This window comes from Geotrypetes seraphini, chromosome 11 (assembly GCF_902459505.1).
Source record: "Geotrypetes seraphini chromosome 11, aGeoSer1.1, whole genome shotgun sequence".
NCBI lineage: Eukaryota > Metazoa > Chordata > Amphibia > Gymnophiona > Dermophiidae > Geotrypetes > Geotrypetes seraphini.
The window spans coordinates 1,471,631-1,495,339 of NC_047094.1; the positions used below are offsets into that span (position 1 = coordinate 1,471,631).

The 23,709-nt window shown below is 44.1% G+C and overlaps 1 protein-coding gene across 4 annotated transcripts in view; it reads left to right on the forward strand.

Annotated features, from left to right (window-relative positions):
• Positions 1-23,709, forward strand: part of ERN2 (endoplasmic reticulum to nucleus signaling 2) — a 74,838-nt gene that overhangs the window by 25,625 nt on the left and 25,504 nt on the right. For all 4 annotated transcript variants that reach the window (XR_004541121.1, XM_033963764.1, XM_033963765.1 and 1 more), the window contains exons 4-10: positions 2,436-2,508; positions 2,601-2,673; positions 3,009-3,131; positions 3,665-3,766; positions 7,361-7,622; positions 14,128-14,206; positions 23,177-23,327. Coding sequence is in view for 3 of the 4 variants with exons in the window: in XM_033963764.1 (XP_033819655.1) it covers positions 2,436-2,508; positions 2,601-2,673; positions 3,009-3,131; positions 3,665-3,766; positions 7,361-7,622; positions 14,128-14,206; positions 23,177-23,327 (863 nt within the window). In the remaining variant the exon portion in view is untranslated. The remainder of the gene's footprint in view (positions 1-2,435; positions 2,509-2,600; positions 2,674-3,008; positions 3,132-3,664; positions 3,767-7,360; positions 7,623-14,127; positions 14,207-23,176; positions 23,328-23,709) is intronic.

Genomic DNA, 23,709 nt, shown 5'->3' on the forward strand with positions numbered 1-23,709 from the left:
AGATGGTGCTGATATTTCTAAGATAATATACTGGTCGAAATTCAAAATGATTTAACTAACCAGAAATGGCCTCTGACTGGTTAAATTGCTTGTTTGGAGCTATCCACTCATTTTCACTGACACGTAACTGGTTAATGCCGCTGAAAATGAGTGGTCAGTGTCTCCAAATGCCAGCATGGACTGGTTAAGTGCCACATGACTGGAACTGCATAAAACACAGTCCCATCTTCATGTGGCAGGTCATGGCCACTCTAGTTCTGAATAAGTTAGCCAGCGTCGCGTAAACCGGCTATTTGATGCCAAAGCCTGAACATGGCCTGGCATTGAATTTCCAGGAATATTGGCAAAACGCTCACTGCTGCCGTGTTAATATTTACAATCATATTCAAAAATGGTTGAAAAACTTTTATTCAAAACAGACTATTGATTATATTTGAATATAAATTAAGATATAATCTTTGATTTTATATTCCATCAAAACCCGAATTCAATATTGATGTGGGATTAAAAATTAATACTTGGCCCTTGATCTGGAATTTGCAGTCCTTGCTATAAAACACTGGCTTGTTCTTCTATATATGGTGCCAGTGTTTAAAAATTTTCATCTAATTAAAACAATACACCCGATTCCAAGAAAGAAGAAAATGCCATTCATCCCTGGTATTAAGACCTGTGGGTTTTATTGTGTTTAAGTTACATCCTTGTTCTGTGTCCAAAATGGAAATTTGATCAATAATCCCATACTAGTTAAGAAAATAAGATAAATTAACTTACGATGGATCCGAAGAAATTTAAGTTACAGATTAGAGAATGACACGGTGAAAAAATTGGTCCCCGTCACCGCCCCGTCCCCGTCTCACCATCCTCTGCACCGCCCCGTCACCGCCATTCCCTTCACCGCCCCGTCACCGCCACTGCCACCCCATTCACCGCCCCGTCACCGCCACTGCAACCCCATTCACCGCCCCGTCACCGTCACCGCTGCATACATAAAAGCCTCAAATGGGTACGATTTTATATACTTTTCTAATATCTCCCCTATGTATCTGCCATTGCCCCCCCCTGTGTCCATATTCCATCCCCATGGCATGTCCCCTTTTTGTCTCTGTCCCTATGCCCCATGCACATAATTTCCCCTCTTTCTGTTACCTTCCTGTGTCCAGATTTCCCCTATCTTCCTCTTCCATACCAGTGTGTCTCTTCTTTTCAACCCCATCTAGCTTTTTTCCCTCTTTCTTCCCCCCCCCTGCTTCTAGCATCTGGCTCACCTGCCTGTCCTTCCCTTTCTTTCCTGCTGTGGGTTTTTCTTTCCGTTTTCATCACCTTGGCCCAGAATCCTTTTCCCTTTCACTCCCTCCTTACAGTCTGAGCCGGGAACACTAGCGATCGCACGGTCCTCGCAGCCCCCACCCGCCTGCCCAATCGATCCTAGTGTTTAGCCAGCTCTCTCCCTTCTCCTCACCTTAATTTGCAGGCTTTCTTTTTCAGCGACCTGCACGCTTTCCCAAAGAGCCGCACACGCGCGGCTGCTCAGTGTTCAATCTTCTGCTCTGCTGCAACTTCCTGTTTCCGGTTGCGTCAGAGCAGAAGATCGAAACTGAGGAGCAGCGGGTGCGCGGCTCTCTGATAGCGTGCGGGTCGCCGAAAAAGAAAATCTACAAACTAAGGTGAGGAGAAGGGAGAGAGCTGGCTAAACACTAGAATCGATTGGGCAGGCGGGTGTGAGCTGCGGGGACCGCGCGATCCTTCATGCCTCACTGCGGGGACAAGACCCATTCACCGCCCCGCGGGCGGTGAATGGCCTTGTCCCCGTCGCCGCAGCGACTGCTAGTTTTCTTCCCCGTTTTCGGCGGTGACCCGCGGCTAAAATGCGGTGGCCGCGGGTAAACCGCCACCGTGTCATTCTCTATTACAGATGTTTCCTATTGCTTTTGTATTCACCTATCCTTTTGTTTGAAAATCCTAGATGTTTAGCAAACAGATTTGCTGCACAGATATTTAAGGATTAAGCCAATTACTTCAGCAGAGAGAGACACCCTACTAACCCCTAATACTTCTGTCTTACACAGTGCCATGTGAGGCACCTGACTAACCTATACTGTAAATGAAGACCCAAGAAAGTGGCAGGCAGCTGAGACCCTACATCTCAACATAGATGAAGAACAGACCTCAGAGCAGCAGAAACCCAAGAATGAGTCTGGCTGCTAAAGATTTTCCTCTAAAAATCTAAGTCTGTTTGAAACTCAGCTATGATCATGGCTTTCACAAATTCCACAGCCTAGTTGGAAGTTGAGTGAAAAAACAGTATAAAAAATATGTTCTCTTGTAGTGTTTGAAGGGTAATCAACCCCTCTTTATCTGCACCTGAGAAATGTTCTATTAAAGAGCGGTGAATTTGATGTCTCCAGACTGAATTTGTATTCTTATCTTTTTAGGCCATCTTTCCTCCCTGATCCCAGTGATGGCAGCCTGTACATATTGGGTGGGAAGAATAAGGAAGGGTTAATGGTGAGTAGCAGGCTCTGCAAAGCCATGTGGCCTGCATTTAATTTTCTAAGAAAAATAACCCTTGAAATGCTGTCTTTGATTCTGTTTTGTAGAAACTTCCATTCACCATCCCGGAATTAGTTCAGTCCTCTCCATGCCGCAGTTCTGATGGAATCCTGTACACAGGTATGAATCCTTTATGTGTATGAGGACAATGTATGTTATCCGCCAGGACAGGAGAGTGTCACAATTTGTATCAGTGTGTCTCACATTACATGTCTCTCTATAGAGAATAATAATATACTGTATTTCTAGTATGTGAAAGTTAGTCTTGTCTCTGTAACATTACATGTGTTGAATGTGGCTTTGAAGTTCTCTGGCACTAGTGGATGGTTTCAGGTGTCCATAGTTAGTCTTTTATGCTATAAGTGGTGTGGACAGTAAAGGGTATGGACTTGAATATTGAAGGAATAGCAGGGATGTCCTTGAGTGTTTATGTAAGAAGAGATATATTCTTACAGGAAAGAAGCAAGATAGTTGGCTTGTTCTAGATCCAGAATCCGGAGAGAAACAAACAACTCTGTCCACCGAATCCAGGAATAGTCTGTGCCCTTCAGCTCCACTTCTGTATATTGCACGGACAAGTGAGTGTATGGACCCACAAGTACAACTCATGCATGTATGCTGTTCTGGGCAGGGAGGGGAAGAGCAGCTTTGCCTTTGCACAGGAGCGGTTTGCAGGCTTGGGGCTGGGGGAGGAAGAACCCTCCCCCAGTTTCTGAGTTTGAAGAAGAGATGCGTGCTGACTGTTTGGATAAGTTCCTGGAGGAAAAGCCCAGAGTCTGCTTTTGAGGTAGACATGGAGGAAGCCACTGCTTGCCCCATGATCAGTAGCATGGAATGTTACTACTATTTGGGGTTTTGCCAGGTGTTTGACCTAGATTGGCCACTACTGGAAACAGGATACAGGGCTAGATGGACCATTGGTCAGACCCAGTAAGGCTATAGACAAAGCCATGTAGACATGTGCACATACACATACACGTATGTGCTGATAATGTGGGAAGATGCACATACAAGCAAACGGCTTCCGAGGAAATCCGCACATCCCCACAACTAACAATGAGCAATGTGGTGAAAGAATTGTAAGTCTCACATGGTTTCCCTCCGTTTGCAGAGTACATGATCATGATGTTTGACACCAAGTCTCGTGAACTGCACTGGAACGCCACATATCACGATTATTCTGCTCCACTCTTTGATGAAAGTCATGGCTACAGTGAGTACCTGTCCTTTCAGGTCTCTTTAGTGTACAGTATCTCCTTTCTTGCCTTCCTCCCTTTGTGATTTCATGAGCTGCATTTTCTACCTCTTATTCAGGTGACAGGTCAAAAGCGCGCGCCGACAAAGGTGCGCCGAAACAACTGAGCGCAAGGCGGAAGCCCGTGCTGAAGAAAAACACTGTTTTAAAGGGCCCCGACGGGGTGTGTGAGGGGGAACCACCCACTTTACTGAATACAAATCGCGCCGGCGTTGTGGGGGGTTTGGGGGGTTGTAACCCCCCCCCCACATTATACTGAAAACTTCACTTTTTCCCTAAAAAACAAGGAAAAAGTTAAGTTTCCAGTATAATGAGGGGGGTTACAACCCCCCAAATGCCGCACAGTACCGGCACGATCTGAATTCAGTAAAGTGGGAGGGTTCCCCACCAACATCCCCCGTCGGAGCTCCTTAAAACATTGTTTTTCTTCGGTGCGGGCTTCCGCCTTGCGCTCAGTTGTCTCGGCGCGCCTTTGTCGGCGCGCGCTTTTGACTGTGAACCCTCATTCATCATCTTTCATGCTGTAGGATTTAGAGGACTAGTTTCATTTAGGGCGTTGGTCTTTGACCAGAGGGCCACCTTGTGAGCGGACTGCTGGGCATGATAGACCACTGGTTTGACCCAGCAGCGGTAATTCTTATGTTCACATGAGTGGCTGACATCAAAAGTCTCCGAGCTTTCTAAAACAGCTCATCACGCATGTGAAGGACTTCTCACATCAAGCCATCTTTTTGCAAGGCTCATCAGGCTTGAGTTTTTATCCCCATGAAGCTTTTGGTTTTGTGTTGGGTCATCTCGGTGTCAAGTTTCCTTCTCTTTAGTGGTCCCCTTAGTTTAGTTCGCTATTTAAAAGGGGGTAAGTTCAACATCGAAATCTTAATTGTACTTGAAATATAGCCTCTCTATCTCAGGAAGAGATTTGGGGTCCCAGTTTAATTTTCCATAAAATACTGTTTCAACATTTCTTGAGCTGACAACAAAGAGCTGTAAGGAAAGTTCCAAAAATGTGAATTACTATTTTGCACATTATCCAGTTTTCCTGTTTTAGCAGCAAGCATCACATTGCCCTTCATCAAGGCACTATTTGGTGCTTCCAGCAGTTCAGTCCTTTTCGTCTGGTCTTTCATAATTCCCCACTGTTGCCCCAACTCCTGTTTTTTGCAACTACTCGCCTTTCAAGGTTAATCCCCTCCCCTGGTAGGTTCAAAGGCAAAGGGCAACCAGCTTTACTAGGAATCATCTCAATTATGGGTTGCCAATAATCCACTTTTGTCAACAAGTACAGTGGGAGCAACATCAGAGGTACAGTAGTCCCAAAAGATAGTTCTTGCCTTTTACTTTTAAGATTTCTCTGTCTGGAACTTGACCTCTACATTCTTTGGAGTTCTCAAATAAAAATGGGAAATCTCTTCCTAAGGAGCTCAAGTTCCTACCTGTGGTTAGTAGTAAGTGAGGAAGAGGACTTAAGATACCTTCTCCTGGATCTTTACTCATTCCATTATATAAACCACAGATCGGAAAGAATATCTCTGTCCAGGAGGAATTGCCACTGCGTACTTCAAAAACATCTTCTGGTATTCCCCACTTGGCACGAGGTGTTTTTAGTTGATGATAGGAGTCACAAACACACAAGGTGGGAGCTCTTCCTCCGAATCCTCCAAAGCTTAGCACCAGGTCCTCTCACCGAAGCAGGTCTCCCACCTATGTAAAATTTTATGACAGTGTGGTTCTACACATGCAGTGCAAAGTTCCTGCGTAAAGTAATATCCAGATTTCCACCTTAACCAGTCATCCTTCCAACATTTTTCTCCAGGTTGCATGTCTATGAATGTGAATGGCCTTTCAGACCTTGGACAGCAAAAGAATCTTAGCCTTGCACTTGGAAAGTCCAACCAGTGTTTCTTCGGACTGCCATAGCCTAGTACACTTTGTCTAACTGAATAGCTCACACTCGGAGTTGTGAGGAACAGAGCTGTACAGTGAACTTCTGTCCCTGTGTTCAAGTCCCATTGCATTCAGAGAGGGATTTTTGATAGAATAGGACCTTTGATTAAGCTGCTTTTTGGAATGTCTTTGAGGTTCAGGATCTAACTCTTATCTCTCCAAAATGGGGTCCATTTATTTTTCACTTTGTCTAAATTCTGAAGATGCAGGTTGCTAACAATCATATTTGCTCGTTGGCATGCTGTGTTTTGTTTTTAAGTCAGCCCTGTAAGGGATTTCAACTTAAGAGAAAGCCATATTTCTTATCTATAACAGGGGTTGGCTTTGCACAATGACATAGAAAGCTCAGAGAGCCTGAGCTCTATATGTAGTGCTATTGCCCATTGCTGTCCTAGAAGAACTCCTCTTCCAGCTAAGTAGCTTCCCTCATGCTGGCTCCTTTTCCCAAGCATCCTTTCTGGAAGCCAATTGACTTGAATTTGGTTTCTCTGATCTTCTTTCTCTTTTGTTAAGATTCTTCACTTGATCTCTATGACTCATACAGCATTACCAGACTCAGAAACAGTCTACACCAGAAATGCCATTCAGAGTCAACGCACCTACGCCACCTAATCTCACCAGATGCTGCTTAGTGTACTGTATATGTTTTGTTTTCATGTCTACTGTATATTGTAAATTATGTCATCTCTGTCCTATCTTGATTATATTGTGGATGTACTTTGTAACCCATTCTGGGTTCCTTTGGGAGGATGGGTTAAATAATTGAATAAATAAATAGCACCAAATAGTGACCAATGATCAGATCAATAGGTTCAAATTCTGTTTCTGCTGCTGACTTTGGGCAAGGCTCACTTTTCTCCCACTGCCTTAGGTTTCTAGTTAAATTGTAGGCTTTTGGGGTCAGGAACATGTACTGTATATTTCACTCCATAAGACGCACCTAACCATAAGACGCACCCTAGATTTAGAGGAGGAAAACAAGAAAAAAACCCATTCTGAACCAAATTCTCTCTGCCATGCTCTGCACCCAACCCCACACTCCTTGCCAAGCTCTGCACCTTGTCTCCCCTCCCTGCCAGGCTCTGTACCCTGTCCCCCCTCTGGTGGGCTAGTGGCTGGCAGGGACAGGGCAGGCAAGCTCCCCCCCAAACCTCTTCTCCCAAGGTAGGGACAGGGGACAGGTAGGCAGGGAGGGGAGACAAGGTGCAGAGCTTGGCAAGGAGTGTGGTGTTGGGTGCAGAGCCTGGCAGAGAGAATTTGGTTCAGAATGGGGTTTTTTCTTGTTTTCCTCCTCTAAATCTAGGGTGCGTCTTATGGTTAGGTGCGTCTTATGGAGCGAAAAATACGGTACATGTTCCTGATTTAAGGTAGCAAAGAAATGTGGGAATCACTGAAGTGTTTGCTTTATATATTTCTCCAAATCATCTTAGTGAAATGGGAGTGTGAGGTACCAACACAATACAAGTTTCAGTTTGCATCAATTTTCTCTGTCTGCACTAGTATTGCTTTGTTTGTCCTGTGGTGCATGGATAGGGAGGTGGAAACAGTGGATTGACAGGAGGCAGCAGGTTGCTTTGGTAAGACATTTTCTTTTTATGTTTTACGTAGAAATGGTACACTTTGCTTCAGATGGTGATGGGCTGGTTGTAACAGCAGACAGTGGGAATGGCGAGGTTATCTGGATGCAGAACTACGGCTCACCTGTGGTGGATATTTTCCTATGGCATCAGGACAGCCTACACAAGATCCCCCACCTAAACATGGCCATGGAAACCCTGAGATACCTGACCTTCAACTCGCAAGATATTCGGATGATGAAGTGGAATTACCAGTCTGTGAAGGATCTCTCCAGCATGAAAACGCAGCTCTTGTGAGTCTACCTCAATTCTGTACTCTTCATTCTGCTCAAGATGGCCAACCCCCAGCTTTCTTGAATGAGGAGAAGAAACACAGGTACTGGGTAAAGACCTCTTTTGATAAATGAGATTAGCTAGGAGTTGCAGCCTACAGAACCCCTTCCTCATAGGTTCTGCGACTGCTACTAATCATTTTCTATAGGTGCTACTGAGTGGTCCGTCCACTGTATTAACAGCATTATAGGTTGCACAGAATTCTGTCAGTCGCACTTTATTTAGGTTATCAAGGTGTGATCACGTATCTGAGTTTTACATTAAGCTGTATTGGCTTAAGGTAGAATACATAGTGAGGTATAAATTGTTGTTGTTAACCTATTTAGCTATACATAGATTGTCACCATGGTACCTGTTGGAGGTAATCGCATACCAGAATTCACTCGTAAAATTACGGTCTGCTGGTAACGGTGATTTGGTGATACCATCTAGAAAGGAGTTGCGGTTGCAAACCATGAGGGTGGCAACATTTTCATGTGTGGGCCCAGTAGAGTGGAATAAACTCTCATCTGCACATCATCCAGAGGTCTTCAGTTCCTGTTGATTTTTAATGCTTTGGGACAGTGACAATTTTGGACCAGATTCAGCCAGTGTTTATACAAACTTAGCAGATTTGGCCTTCTTATATCCAGCCATCCCAGTATAACATGAGTGTTCCAAAGAAGAGCAAAACCTACCACTTTCATGATGGATAGGAAATGGACTACTTCTTCGTCATGGTGAAAGACAGGTGGTATTGTCTAATTTGTAATGCCTCAGTATCCTTGCCAAAAAAGGGTAATCTGGAACATCATAATAAGGCTCTTCATAACAATACGTTTGATGCTGATTTTCCACCCAAAAGTGAAATTCGTAAACTGAAGCTCAAAGAACTTAAATTGAAATTGGATACTCAGCAACAGTTGATGACAAAGCCAAGGTCACATTCGATCAATGCAACCATAACATCCTTCAAGGTCAGCAAACTGATTACAAAGAAATGCAAACCTTTCACTGAAGAGGAATTTGTAAAAGATTGTTTTCTTGAAGCAGCTGACAATCTATTTGAAGAATTTAAAAATAAGAAAGATAGCTGCTCAAGATGTACAATTGTCAAGAAACACCGTTGTGCGGCGAATAGAAAAGATGTATGGAGACACAACTGAACAATTGTTGGAGGATTTTCAAATTGTGTTGCTTTCTCACTCCAACTGGATGAATCTACAGACATAAGAGGCATAGCCCAGTTACTAGTCTTTATCCGAATGGTTTTTGAGGACTTCAGTGTTAAAGAAAAACTACTTGGAATGATTTCTTTAAAAGGGAGAACTACCGGTCAGGAAATATTCAGTTCGTTCCATTCTTTTGTGACAAAGTGTAATCTTCCATTGCATAGACTTGTTTCCATCACTACTGATGGAACAAGAGCAATGACAGGTGAGGTTAAGGGTTTCATAGCTCTCTGTAGACAGCATGATCACTTCCCAGATTTCCTTTCTTACCACTGCATCATTCACCAGCAAGTTTTGGCAAGCAAGAGACTCAATACAAAGATTGTCATGGATATCACTTTCAAAATTGTAAATTCAGTTTGTGGAAGATCACTTCAAAGATGGCTTTTCAATCTTACTCTTGATGAAGGGCCAGCGGAAATCATTTTGCACGCAGATATAAGGTGGCTAAGTAGGCACAAATATCTGCAAAGATTTTGTAATTTGTTGAATGAAATAAAAAGTTTTTTGAAGGAGAGGGGAGATGCAAGATGTTGCAGAGTTGAATGATGAAGAGTGGTTATGTGATCTGGCATTTCTCGCTGACTTTACAGGTGAACTAAGTGATATAAACAAGAGCAAATTTGAGCTAATGATGACTGACTTTGCAAACAACACTTTTGATCATTTTCCTAATACGCAGGACCATCTGGGACAATATCCAAATTTTGTTTTTCAGAACGAGAAGTATGGATTCCTTTTACTAAGCTGCACTAGCGTTTTTAGCGCACGCTACAATGCCGCACTTGCTAGACACTAACACCTGCATAGAGCTAGCGTTAGTTTTTCCGCGTAATGCAGGGGTTAGCGTGCGCTAAAAACGCTACCACAGCTTAGTAAAAGGAGCCCTATGTGACAGAAATCTGTTCTGTTACCCAGGAATTCGAAAATAGATTCTGTGACTTCCAAAAAATTGGAACAGTTGTGGAGTACTTGTCATACCCATTCAAAGTAGATGTGGACATTAAAGAAACTGCAGCTGCTGTCAGTAAAAATTACTCATTGAACAAGCCATCTCTTGAAAACAAAATATTAACCCTTAAAAATGACATTTTTCTCAAGATCCGTGCTGTGCAAGAATTGTTTTGGAAGCTAGTGCCTAGAGACAAATTTCCCAACTTGAGAAGATGCAGTGAAGTGAACAGAGTTATCTTCTAACTCTGATCTTAGATGCTCTGGAATAATGATAATTGTACAAATATTTCCAATCAAATATTGTTTGTTAAAAATTAACAGTAATATTGTTTCAAAAGGCATTTGTACAATGGAGACACGTTACAGTCAGAAGTGTAAATGCAGATTTTCTGAATAACAGTCTCAAATGCTGTTCTGCTGCGTTTACTTATATACCTAATATACGACATTCTTCTACCTGCATATAATTGGTCAAAAATATTTGATACCATATTAGGCTCCCTTCTATACATTCACACGGGGGGGGGGGGGCGTGGTTTTTCCCCCTTACAAAAGAATTCCTAAAAGTTACATTCTAGTACTAGCTTAAATCATAATAAAGAAAAATACAGAAGAAACAACTCATGCTTACAAAGAAAAATATTCATGCACATAGCTATAAATCATCTCTCTTTTCTGTGTTCCTTAAAATACCCTCTGCTCCTCTTGCATGGTACTGAGTGAGTTTCCAGCATGCATTGAAAAGTCCTTTGTCTCACAGTGAAAAAGGGGAGTGGCTAACCAACTCCAAAGAAATCTAACTTTTCCTAGATAAGTCCTCTGATACATTTTTGAGGTAGCTACATTCTAATCTAAGGCATTTAAATGAAAGTTCCTACATATCTAAGTACTAATTTATATTTTAATAGCTTACTAAAAATTGAGTCATATACTTATATGCATACATTTATTTATTCATTTATTTAGCCCATCCTCCCAAAGGAACCCAGAATGGGTTACAAGAGTACATTCATAGTATGGTTAGGACATACTTTGGTGAGAAATATAGACTCTACAGCATTCACAGTATAGACAATGGGGTTAGATTACAGTATAGACATAACATGCAACATAAAATACTGACTTGGTGGGCATAGGTGTATCTAATTAGCGTTTCTAACTTTACTCTGCAAAAAAGAGGGCCCCTTGGAATGTGATCCCTGTAGCCCAGAGTAAGAAGAAAAATCCATCTCTATAGCAACCAGGTCAAAGGCCAATCTATGTCTGCCCATGGTCTCTGGAGTATAACCCCCCCTAGACCAGACTGGGCACAAATTGAACAATGAGCCTCTGTGAAATTAGGCTGCGGGCATCTGGTTTGTATCTTCTCTAGCCATCAACAGAGCTTATCAATCAATTCTAATGCCCCAAGATGAATTCCTGCTCTTTTCCTGTTTCTCTTCAATGTCCACAGCACAGATATTTTCTCAGATCAATATTTTATATTTTATCCCATCTTTGTCCAACTGGTTTTGTATTCTGGTTGATCCAATTTTGGTTTTATATATCCACTCATAAAACTTTCTCACCTGCTCTTGGATTAAGTCCTTATCTTATCTTATATTCTCCTTGACTATTAAAATCCTTTAAACAATGGTAAGAAAGTTTAGTGGCTATTTTTTTTTTTAATTTCATGTTCGCCCATACCACCAAATACCTTTCCATTTTTAATAGGCTGCCACCCCCCAGGCTCATTTAAACCCAAAGAGCCAGATCAGAAGCTGTACACTCCTGTTTCGGTTCAACTTATTTGTGTGAATCTGTGTTTTCCCATCTGAAAATGACAGAGTTCACAACGTTCCAACATGACAGATGAACATCTCCAGGATTCCCTGAGACTGACCCTCACGCAATATTCACCCAACTTCAAAAAGGCTCAGGCTCAGATATCTCACTAATGAGCAAGAGCGAAATATTAAAGATTGTGCAAGATCAGCCTGGATCAATACTCAACCTAAATTTAACACAAATTACTCAATAAAAGTTAGTTATTAAGTCAGTTACAGAAAGTTATTACTCAATAAAACTCAATAAAACTGGATCTTCATCTGTCTGTTTTGTTTTTGCTTAATTTACTTAACAGCTGATCACATCTAAGTAAATGACAGAAGGTTCATTAAAAATGGGTGGGGGGAAATCCTCCAACTTTATTGGGTTAAAATTTAATTTGAAACTTAATTTTCATGGTGGTAGATCACCAACACTTTTGGCCGGAAAAAGTAGATCACGACCTGTTTGAAGACTCATAGAGGTAAATATTCTGTTGCTGGTGTTATTCCCAAATATTTAATGCCAGGCCAATGTCCTGGCTTTGGCTTGAATAACTGGTTTATGCGGAACCAGCTAACATATCCGGTTAAGTTGGTGAAGGCAGATAGGTCATGTGGCCTTTATTTAATCTGCCTAATCATCCTATCTACTATTCCCTCCACTCCTTCAGAGAGCCAACGGACTAGTCCCAAGCTTTATTGAATTCAAATGCATTCTTCATCTCCACCACTTCCACCAATAGTATTTTCTGAGGTTACTTCTGAATCTATCCCCTTTCACCTTCATCCTATGCCCTCTCATTCTGGAGCTTCCTTTCAAATGAAAGAGACTCAATGTATGTGCATTTATGCCATATAGGTATTTAAACATTTCTGTCATATCACCCCTTTCCTGTCTTTCCTCCAAAGTATACAGTATATATTGAGACCTTGAAGTCTGTCCTCACTTGCTTTTTGATGAAGACCTCTGACCATTTTAGTAGCCTTCCTCTGGACCAACTCCATCCTGTTTATATCTTTTTGAAGGTGTACACAATATTCTAAATGAGGTCTCACCAGAGTCTTGCACTAGGGTTTAAGCGGCTATGAATTACTGTAACTATGACAAATTGCAACCTGTAAATTGTATATTGGTATTAGATCCCTAGTATGTATCAAGTTAAAATAAAAACTTGTTCTGTAACTATGGAAAATTGTAACCGTTAACTGTATATTATGTATGTTAACCATGTCTGTAATCACAATAGCTGGGCACTAATAAAAACCAACAGTCAATACCAAAAACATGTACAAAATAGCCAACCTACCTGCTTAATATAACAAATATTGGGGCAACCTTTTTTTTGTTTACAAAAACAGTTCTCAATGTGAGAACCATAAACTATTCAAGTTTCAAGTTTCAAGTTTATTATGGGACTTGATAAATCGCTTAATCGGATATTCTAAGCGATTTACATTTAAAATTTACAATATAAAATCAAAGAACAATAATAATGCAATACATAATACATACAATTTAAATACTGGCTAAAATATTCTAAATTTAAACAATATAAAACACTAGGAAGGGAGGGATGAAATATGATTTTAAAATAAAGAAGAAACATTAAGGGCATATACGAACAGGATATACAGTAATTAAAACATGTTCAACCAAATGATTAATTCATGAAATATAAAATTATGTAGAAAAAGCATCTTTAAAAAGAAAAGTTTTTAACTCAATTTTAAACTTTCCAAGGTCTTTCTCCTCCCGTAAAGAAATAGGGAGGGCGTTCCATGTTTGAGGTGCCGTACAAGAAAAAATAAGTTGTCTTCTTGTATTAATAATTTTTAAAGATGGGATCGATAGCAGATTTTGTTCACTAGAACGTAAAATTCTCTTTGCAGAGTATGGAATCAGCAATCTATATAAAAAAGCAGGGGTCTTATTAATTAAAGTTTTAAAGATAATTAAACATAGCTTATAAGTGATTCTGTAGTTAACAGGAAGCCAATGAGCCTCTTTGAGAAGTGGTGTTACATGATCAAATTTTTTAGAGTTATTTATTAATTTTATAGCTGTATTCTGGATAATTTGTAATCGTTTTATTTCATATTGTGCAATTCCTTTGAATAAAGAATTGCAGTAATCAAGTTTAGAAATCACCAAGGAGTGAATCAAAATAGTGAGTGATTTAGCACAGAGAAATTTCGAGATAGAACGAATTTTACGTAATCTATAAAAGGTGATTTTCACAATGTTGCTGATATGATCATGCTATTGAAATCGAGGCTACCAGCATCATGCTAAAAATAATTAAACCAACAAAAAAACTATATGCAAAAGACAGGGCTGAAAAGAACTGACACGCTACTAGGAGAAAGACTCCTTGAGTGCATGGCTGCAATGACTTGCTTTCAAACTGCACCCAAATGAAGACATGTAGAACCCACTTTGATTGTACTAGAGAAACTCCCCTTTCCCCATACTGCTTCTGTTTGTTTTCCAGGCCAGCGTTATATGTGGGGAAGCATGCATTAGGCTTCTATGCCTCCAAATCTCTCATCCACCAGGGTGTGGCTGTTGTGGTAAGCACTTGCCTCACAAGATATTGTCAACTGATAGTGCCACGGATGGATTAGGTCTCCCAGAGCTCAGTTAACCCTCCTTCAGCCGTTTCTGCTCCAGTCCCTTCTATCCCCCCTGCCTAAAGAACAGATCCTCATGTTCGCATTCTTTTTAAAACCCTTCTCTAATCCTTAATCATTTAATTGCTATAAATAAACTTTTCTTTTTTCATTGCTTCTGGTTCCTTCAAAAAATAGTTTCTGACATAATGTTATGTTTCGCCCCAGAAAGATGCATCAGGGAAGCTCTTTTGAACATCCAGTCCTCGCATTACCTTTGCTGGTGAGTGGTAGTGAATGTTTATATGTATTGAGATAGATGACAGGAGCCTATGGGAGACTTTTACAGTTGCTAAAGTCAGGGGCTTGTACAAACTGGTTTCAGTTCAGATGCTGAGATGCTAATGTGTGGCATGTGAGTGTGTGGATTTCTTGCTGTGAAGTTTCTCAAGGACACCAACCAGTGCTGGAAAGACAATGAGCTATTTGACAGCGCTGAAAGAAAATGCAAGTCAGCAGAACACTCCATCCGGGAACCTAAGAACTGATAAAGTGATGCCAGGCTAATGTGCTGAGGCACTGATACTGATGTACCCGTGTGAAGAATGGAAACTTCAAGAAGAAGAAAGTTCCAGAAGCTATGCCTGTCTAGGGCCCCCCAGGGAAGAATGGAGGCATAGACTAGGAGAGGGTTAGATAGGCAGTTGGTCTCTCCAGTAGGGTGATACATATTCACAGCCAGGGGAATTGTCTAAGACTATGACACCTTCTGTATAAAACCCCCATGCTCTGGCAGAGTGTCTTTAGAGAAGCTGCCCATACTTACAAAAATATGCTGGCACTGTTTGTATGAGGTTTTTTCTCACCATTGTATATGTCCAAACTGATTTATTTCTGATTTGACAAATGCTGCTATAATACTAATTACTAGAATAAAAAGTTATTTGCTTTGGAAGTTACAATGTAATTTTGAGAGTTTTATTTTTGGGTTTTTTTTCTTCACGGCGGATCCCCAGTGAGGTAAAGTAAGCAGCCTTTTACTTCAGTATGTCCAGACCGGTAGTGGTTAATCTTACAAGTGGGTATATATCTCATCATGACCAGCAGGTGGAGACTGAAAAAAAACTGGAATAGTACATAAGAGATAACTTCCCCTATTCCTATAAGTCTTCTTTCAGTCTCCAGCAGATGTGAGTGAGCTGTACCCATCTCCCTTGGTAGGGCTATTGGAATTTTTTTAGGGTTTCTAGTCCCCGTTTTTGGCCGGATTGAACTTGGGTGGGCTCTGTTTGGGGGTCCGTCCGACCTCAGGGGTGTCAAACCTTGCAGGTCTCGTGCTGGGTCCCTCCCCCCATTTCCTCCACCTCCCCACATTTTTTTAGAGGAGCCTCAGCAGTAAGCCTTGCCCCCTAATTCAAGCAAACCATATTGCTTTGAGAGCCTGAGGAGTCTGTTCTGTAAGAAAAAAAACCTCGTAAAAAACAAAATCCTGAGGTAGTGCTGGTCTGAAGGGTTGCTTTCTCTTTAACTATGCTGTAAATTACTGTATTTTTTGACTAACCGGCACTTTTATTCTAGCTAGGTCGCGTATGGAGCAATTGAGCACTTTTCAGGGGGAGAGGTGCACAATTTGGTCCAGACGCAAGGCACTAGCAGCCGGCCTGAAAACAGCTGTTCGGGCCGGTGCAGTCGTGGAGCTCCGTCGGCAGCGGCTGCAGGTATCCAGGGTTCCCCGGCCTTAGTGCCTCGCGAGTCGACAGGGAGCAATGGGGAAGCCCGGTCTTCCCCCACTGCCCCCAGAGGGATTCCCTCTCAGCTGATTTTTGTTAACAGCTGATGCCAGCTTGCCTGTTTTAGTGGCTGGGTTAGATCAGGCTTCCCAGCCACTACAGGCCCTGGAGGGATTATTTTTGGCGGGATCTTTGCCATTTTCATAGACAGGCCCCTCCATTTTGTCTGCAACCTCAGGTGACCTTCCCCCTATATTGGAAAAATGGGGGCAGGTTTCAGCTGGGTCCCCTGGGGTATTTTTCCCCTGATTTAATTTTTTCTTTTTGCAGAGCCTATTCAGGCGTCTGGGGTTCCCATGTGTACCCAGGGGTTTTTTTGGGGGGGGAGGAGTTCCCTCCGCACCCCCTCTGGCTTTGCCTCCCTCTTCTCCTTTGACGTCTCCTCATCCTCCTCCCTCGTCCAAGCGCTTACAGGTGGCTTGGGTTGCTGATTGGTGGTCAGAAGAGTGTGTTGGCCTGGATGAGGACCTGGACCCTTTTTAGGAATTCCAGGATCCTCCCAAGGGGACGGCGGTGGGGTGTTAGGTTTCCGGCGACAAGGCATCCATGGTTTGCCATTTTCAGAGGGTTGAGCTACCAGACCTGATTCAGCAGGTCTCATCGGTGCTGCGTTTTGCAGGAGCGCCACCGGAGACCCCTTGTGTGGGGGACCGTCTTCTTAGGGGGATCCGTACTGTTTCGCGCTCTTTTCCTATGCATCGGGATATTCGGCATATTGTACTGGTGCAGTGGAATACGCTGGAGGCACCGTTTCGGTTAGCGTGCGCCATGGCTCGTTTGTATCCCATCCCGGAGGCTACTTTAAAGTCGCCAGTGGTGGACACGGTGGTCTCGGCGATTTCTAAGTGGCATACTGTGCCTGTTGAGGGCGGATCTGCCTTACGGGACCCTGAGGAGCGTACGTTGGAGACCATTCTTAAGCAGAATTTTGCTGTCTCTGCCTTGGGGGTCCAGGCGACTATTTGTGGGGGGGCTGATGGCTTCTTCCGTGTTTCAGTGTGCCGAGCGTATCCTGGATCGTGAGTCTGATGACTGGTCCTTAGTGGATCAGGAGGTGGCAAACATTGAGATGGCTGCCTCGTTCCTCTCGGATGCTCTCTATGACTTGGTGCGGACGTCGGCTAAGTCTATGGCTTTTGGAGTGGCCACATGCCGTACCTTGTGGCTTCAGGTTTAGTTGGCGGATGCCACGTCCAAAATTAAGCTTACCAAATTTCCCTTTTGGGGTTTTTTTTTTTTTGTTTGGAGAGGACTTAGATAAGTTGGTTCAGACTCTGATGGACTCTAAGGTGCCCTGCCTGCCTGAGGTCTCGGGGTGGCACTCTCCATGGGCGTCTACAGGAGTTCTGCAAGTATCACTCTGGGCGTGGGGCTGCTACTTTCCAGGCTTCAGGGTTTTCCCGGTGTCGGTTTTCTCAGCGCATGCAGTCCTATCGGGGGCCTCGTCAGGGGGCTCAGAATCCCTCCACCGGTTCCCCTGCTGCCCGTCCAGCACAATGACCTGTTGCCGGTGCCCCCTTTGGTTCCGGTGGGTGCCTGGCTGCGCGACTTTTTTCCCAAGTGGGCCGAGATCATATCCAATCAGTTGGTCCTCAAGGTGGTGCAGGTCAGTTATGCTCTGGAGTTTGCCCGCTCTCTGCCAGATCATTTTCTAGCCTCTCCATGTCAGGCGGAATGGAAGACGCAGGCTTTTCACCAGACCCTTCAGCGCTTTCTAGATCTCAAAGCAGTTGTTCCAGTGCCCTCTCAGAAGTGCGGCTCCGGCAGGTACACCATTTACTTTGTGGTGCCCAAGAAGGAGGGGACCTTTCGGCCCATCCTAGATTTAAAAGGGGTCAACAGGACTCTTCAAATTCCCTCTTTTCGCATGGAAACACTGCGCTCTGTCATTCTGGCGTTAAAACCGGGGGAATTCCTTCCTTCTCTCGATCTGACGGAGGCCTACTTGCATGTTCCCATTCGGGTCTTCCATCAGTGCTTCCTTTGCTTTGCAATTTTGGGTCAGCACTCTCAGTTCTGTGCACTTCCCTTTGATCTGGCCACGGCTTCTCTGACGTTCACCAAGGTTATGGTGGTCATTGCGGCAGCCTTGCAGTCAGAGGGCATTCTGGTGCATCCCTACTTGGACGACTGGTTGATTTGGGCAAAGTCGTTGCAGGAGAGCACCCGGGTTATGGCTCGGATGGTGGAGTTTCTCCAGTCACTGGGCTGGGTGGTCAACCTTTTCAAGAATCGGTTGGTCCCATCTCAGCATCTGGAGTACCTTGGGAAAGGTCTTCCTTCCAGAGTCCCGGGTAAACAAATTGCAATCTCAGATTCACCTCCTCGGGCGCAGGATTTCCTCCAAGCCTTGGGGTCGCGGGTGGCTTCCCTAGATGTGGTGAGGTGGGCGCCGGCCCACATGCGTCCTCTTCAGTTTGCTCTGCTCCGTAAGTGGTCGCCCCAGAGGCACAGTTTGGATCTCCCTGTTCCTCTGCAAGGCTTGGTGCGCTGCAGTCTTCGTTGGTGATTCCAGACCTCTCCTCTTGTTCAAGGAGGCGAGTCTGGATCAACCACAGTGGACGGTGCTTCTCACGGATGCCAGTCTCCTCGGTTGGGGGGCTCAGTGTCTAGGTCACTTAGCTCAAGGCACCTGGTCCACAGAGGAGGCGTCATGGTCGATCAATTTGTTGGAGACCAGAGCCATCCGTCTGGCCATGTTAGCCTTCCAATCCTTCTTGTCGGGCAAGTCAGTCAGAGTTCTGTTGGACAATGCCATGGCGGTGGCTTATGTCAATCATCAGGGAGGCACCAAGAGCACTCGGGTAGCACAGGAGGCGGCTCTGCTCATGCTCTGGGCAGAGTCCCACCTTCAGGACATCTCAGCCTCTCACATAGCCAGAGTGAAGAATGTTCAGCGGACATAGAAACATAGAAGATGACGACAGAAAAGGGCTACAGCCCATCAAGTCTGCCCACTCTGCTTACCCATTCCCTGTCTATGCCCTAATGACCCAATTTCCTTATCTTGACCCTCGTAGAGATTCCACATGGGTATCCCATTTATTCTTAAAGTCTGGCACGCTGTCTGCCTCGATCACCTGCACTGGAAGCTTGTTCCAATGATCAACCACTCTCTCTGTGAAGAAATACCTTCTGGTGTCGCCATGAAACTTTCCGCCCCTGAGTTTGAGCGGGTGTCCTCTTGTCCCTTGAGGGTCCCTTGAGAAAGAAAATATCATCTTCCACTTCGACACGTCCCGTGAGGTACTTAAATGTTTCGATCATGTCTCCCCTCTCCCTATGTTCCTCGAGAGTGTAGAGCTGCAATTTGTTCAGTCTCTTTTCGTACGAGAGACCCTTGAGCCCCGAGATCATCCTGGTAACCTTCCACTGAACCGATTCAATTCTGCGCACATCTTTACTGTAATGTGGCCTCCAGAATTGCACACAGTACTCCAGCTGAGGTCTCACCATGGCCCTGTACAACGGCATTATGACTTCAGGCTTTCGGCTGACGAAACTTCTATTGATACAACCCAATATCTGCCTTGCCTTAGGTGAAGCCTTCTCCACTTGATTGGCAGTTTTCATGTCTGCACTGATGATTACTCCTAAATCTCGTTCTGCTTAAGTCCTAGTTAAAGTTTCTCCGTTCAAGAAGTACGTCCTGCATGGATTTCCGCTTCCGAGGTGCATGACCTTACATTTCTTAGCATTGAAGCCTAGCTGCCAGGTTGAGGACCAACTTTCCAATGTAAGCAGGTCCTGCACCATATAATTCTGTAAACTGCATTCACTTACTATATTACATAGTTTGGCGTCATCGGCGAATAGTGTTATTTTACCTTGAAGCCCTTGAGTCAGATCCCCTATGAATATGTTGAAAAGGAGTGGACCCAGGACCGAGCCCTGCGGCACTCCACTGGTCACCTCCAATGTTTTAGAGAGGGTACCATTAACCACCACCCTGGAAGTCTGCCACTCAGCCATTCATTGACCCATGCAGTTAGTGTCTCTCCTAACCCCATCGATTCCATCTTGCTTAGCAGCCTGCGGTGTGGGACACTGTCAAAAGCTTTACTGAAGTCCAGGTACATGACGTCCAAAGACTCTCCCAAGTCCAACTTTCTTGTTACCCAGTCAAAGAAGCTGATGAGATTGGATTGGCAGGACCTACCCTTGGTGAATCCATGCTGACTGGGATCCCGAAAATTCCCTTCATTCAAGATCGTGTCCAATTTGCTTTTAATTAGTGTTTCCATGAGTTTGCACACTATTGATGTGAGACTCACCGGTCTATAATTCGCAGCCTCTGCCCTGCAACCCTTTTTATGCAGAGGAACGACATTAGCTAATTTCCAGTCCAGGGGAACTTTCCCCTTACTTAGGGAGAGATTGAATAGCTCAGCCAACGGTTTCGCCAGGACATCGCTCAATTCTCTGAGCACTCTTGGGTGCAAATTGTCTGGTCCCATGGCTTTGTTCACCTTGAGTCTTGCCAGTTCACTGTAAACTTCACCTAGTGTGAACTCAGAATTCTGAAACGGGTCTTCTGTGCTTTGTGTTGCCTTCAACTGCGGACCGTGTCCCGGTGCCTCACAGGTGAAGACTGAGCAGAAGTATTCATTCAGTAGTTCGGCTTTATCGGAATCTGCTTCCACGTAACTTCCTCAGTCGTCGCATGCGAGATCCCGGAGGGTGGTGTCTAAGCCCGGTAGCCTTTCAGTTGACAGTGCAGTCTTGGGGTCAGCCCCTGATGGACCTGATGGCCCCGAGTGTCAACGCCAAACTGCCCTGCTTCTTCAGTCATCGCAAGGACTGGCTGGCTGAGAGTCTGGATGCTGTGGTTCAACCATGGCCAATGGAGGGGCTGTTCTATGTGTGGGCAGAGTTCTTCTCCGCATCATTCACCATTCGGGTCTCGTGGTTCTAGTGCCTCCGGATTGGCCTCGACATCCTTGGTACGCAGATCTGGTGCGGCATCTGGTGGCGGATCTTCTTCCTCTGCCTCTCTTGGCAATCTTCTGATGCAGGGTTCCATTTTAATGTTCGATCCGGGTCACTTCTGTCTTATGGCTTGGCTCTCGAAATGGGTCACCTAGGTAAGAAGGGGTATTCAGGTAAAGTGATCTCAACTCTCTTGGGGTCGCGGAAGCTTTCTATCTCTCGGGCTTATGTGAGGGCTTGGCGTCTATTTGAGGAGTGGTGTGATGCGCATGGAGTGATCTCTTTTCACGCTTCCCTGCCTAACATCTTAGAGTTTTTGCAGGATGACCTGGATAGGGGACAGTCTTGGTCTTCTCTCTGGATTCAGCTTGCGGCCTTGTCAGCCTCTCGTGGGTTGTTGAAAGGTCAGCGTTTGACTGCCATTCCTGATGTGATTCGCTTCTTGCGGGCGGCCAAATTACTCAAGCCTCCCGTACGACCCTCTGTTCCATCTTGGGATCTGAATTTTGTTCTGTCAGTGCTAGTCGCCCTCCTTTTAAACCATTGGGCGACTGCTCTTTGAAGGACCTTACTCTTAAAGTCATCTTCTTGGTGGCCATTACTTCTGCTAGATGTGTTTCTGAGCTTCAGGCTTTCTCTTGTAGGGCTCCCTTCTTAGAGTTTTCTAGGGAGCGGGTTATCTTGAGGCCTGTTTCTTCCTTTCTGCCAAAGGTAGTTTCTCCTTTTCATGTCAATCAGACTGTGGTCCTCCCGGTGTTGGGTAGTCGTGAGGGATTGTCTGAGCAGAACAGTTGCGCAAGTTGGATGTCGGTCAGGTTCTTCGCTCTTATGTGCAGAGGACCCAGGAGATCAGGAAATCAGATCATCTCTTTGTCCTTCTAGCGGGTCCTCGTCAGGGGGATGGCGCTTCTTAGGCTACTATTGCGCGCTGGATCAAGGAGACTATTGCTTCCGCTTATCTTCTGAAGAAGAAGCCTGTTCCAGAATTTCTCAAAGCTCATTTCACTAGGGGTCAGGCAGCTTCTTGGGCTGAGTCTTCGCTTGTGCCTCCAGTGGACATTTGTAAGGCTGCGGTTTGGTCTTCCTTGCATTCATTTGGCAGACACTACCGGGTAGACGTTCAGATGCGTTGGGATGCTGTGTTCAGTGAGAGTGTTCTGGTGTCGGCCCTTCGGTGGTCCCACCATTGATGAGGACTGCTTTGGTACGTCCCACTCATAAAGATTAACCTCTACCAATCTGGAGATTGCTAAAGAAGGAGAAATTAGGTTCTTACCTGCTAATTTACTTTCTTTTAGCTTGTCCAGACCGGTAGAGGTCCCTACTCTGTCTATTGTTGTGTTGTGGCTGTTGCGCGGGTATTTTTGTTTTTTGCTACGGGTTCTAGTATTATTCTAGGGCTGGGGAGAATTGAAGAACAGCGACTGTGGCTTGGCTGGCTTAGCTGGTGAGCTGTGGGGACATTTTCTTTCTGGGATCTCTCCTTTGCATTTTCCAACAGCATTTGGGTATGTTAGTTATTACTCCTGTTCGGAGTATTGTTTCTTTCTGTTTCCAGTTCTTAGTTGTTCTTGGCTATTCGGCAGACTGATAGGAATAGGGGAAGGTATCTCTTATGTACTATTCCAGTTTTGTTTGTCTCCACCTGCTGGTCATGATGAGATATATACCCACTTGTAAGATTAACCTCTACCTGTCTGGAGAAGCTAAAAGAAAGTAAATTAGCAATTAAGAACCTAATTTCTCCTTGCTTCCCTGATACAGCCTTCTGGGGCAAAACATAACATTATGTCAGAAGCTAGTTTTGGGAATGTTGATAGCGCGTTTACTTAATATAAGATTAATACTATCTATGAATTCTAATATTGTGGATTATTGCATTTTATGATATTGAAAAAATTATATAATCCATAATAATTTGTGACTGGATCAATAAATATGCATAAACCATATATCATCTGATGGTCATATAAACTAGTTTTGGAACTATCTGGGTGGGTGGCTGTATGCATGATAGTTCCACTGGCTGTAGCTATTTTTGGGATCACTTAATTGGATTACAATATTGATTTATTTTCCTGTCTACATATAACCACCCCCTCCCCATTTACAGTAAGTAATTTCACTTTCCTACTGCACAATATATAAAATCATAGCTAAATTATGTCCCCAAGTTGTCCTGTGCTCATACAAAGCCATGTCCTTTTCTCAGCCTCAAGGCATCAGGCTGGCTAATGTGGAAGGCCCTACAACAGAGGATGTGACCCTGAAAGAGAGCAGCGAGTGTGACATAACGCCCAGCACGGACATCAGGTACCCCCAGGGGAGTGTCATCTCTTTCCAGAGCCAGTGGCTTCTTATAGGTTAGTCTTTCCTTATAACTTCAGGGGCTCTTAAGATGTTGTCTCTCTACTGATCGGGGAGCTTTAGATTAGATTTTGGAAGGTGTGATTTTTCTATGTGGTACTGATAAATGTGGATGCTGGTTTTGCTAAGAAAATTTTGAAAGTTTACTTAAGTTTAGGTCTTCTCTAAATGGTCTGTTTTGTGTTTATATTTGACATGGATGGGCAGCCCAGCTGGGCCTTAGGATCTTGATCTGCTGTTTCAGTTACAGCTTGTGCTTAAAAACCTCCTCATATTTGAATAGTCAGGTTTGCCATCATACCAAGGAATGGAGTTAGGAATCTTTGCAAACGGGCATCTCCTTCCCTGCTGATTCCAGCTGTTCTTGCAGTGATGACG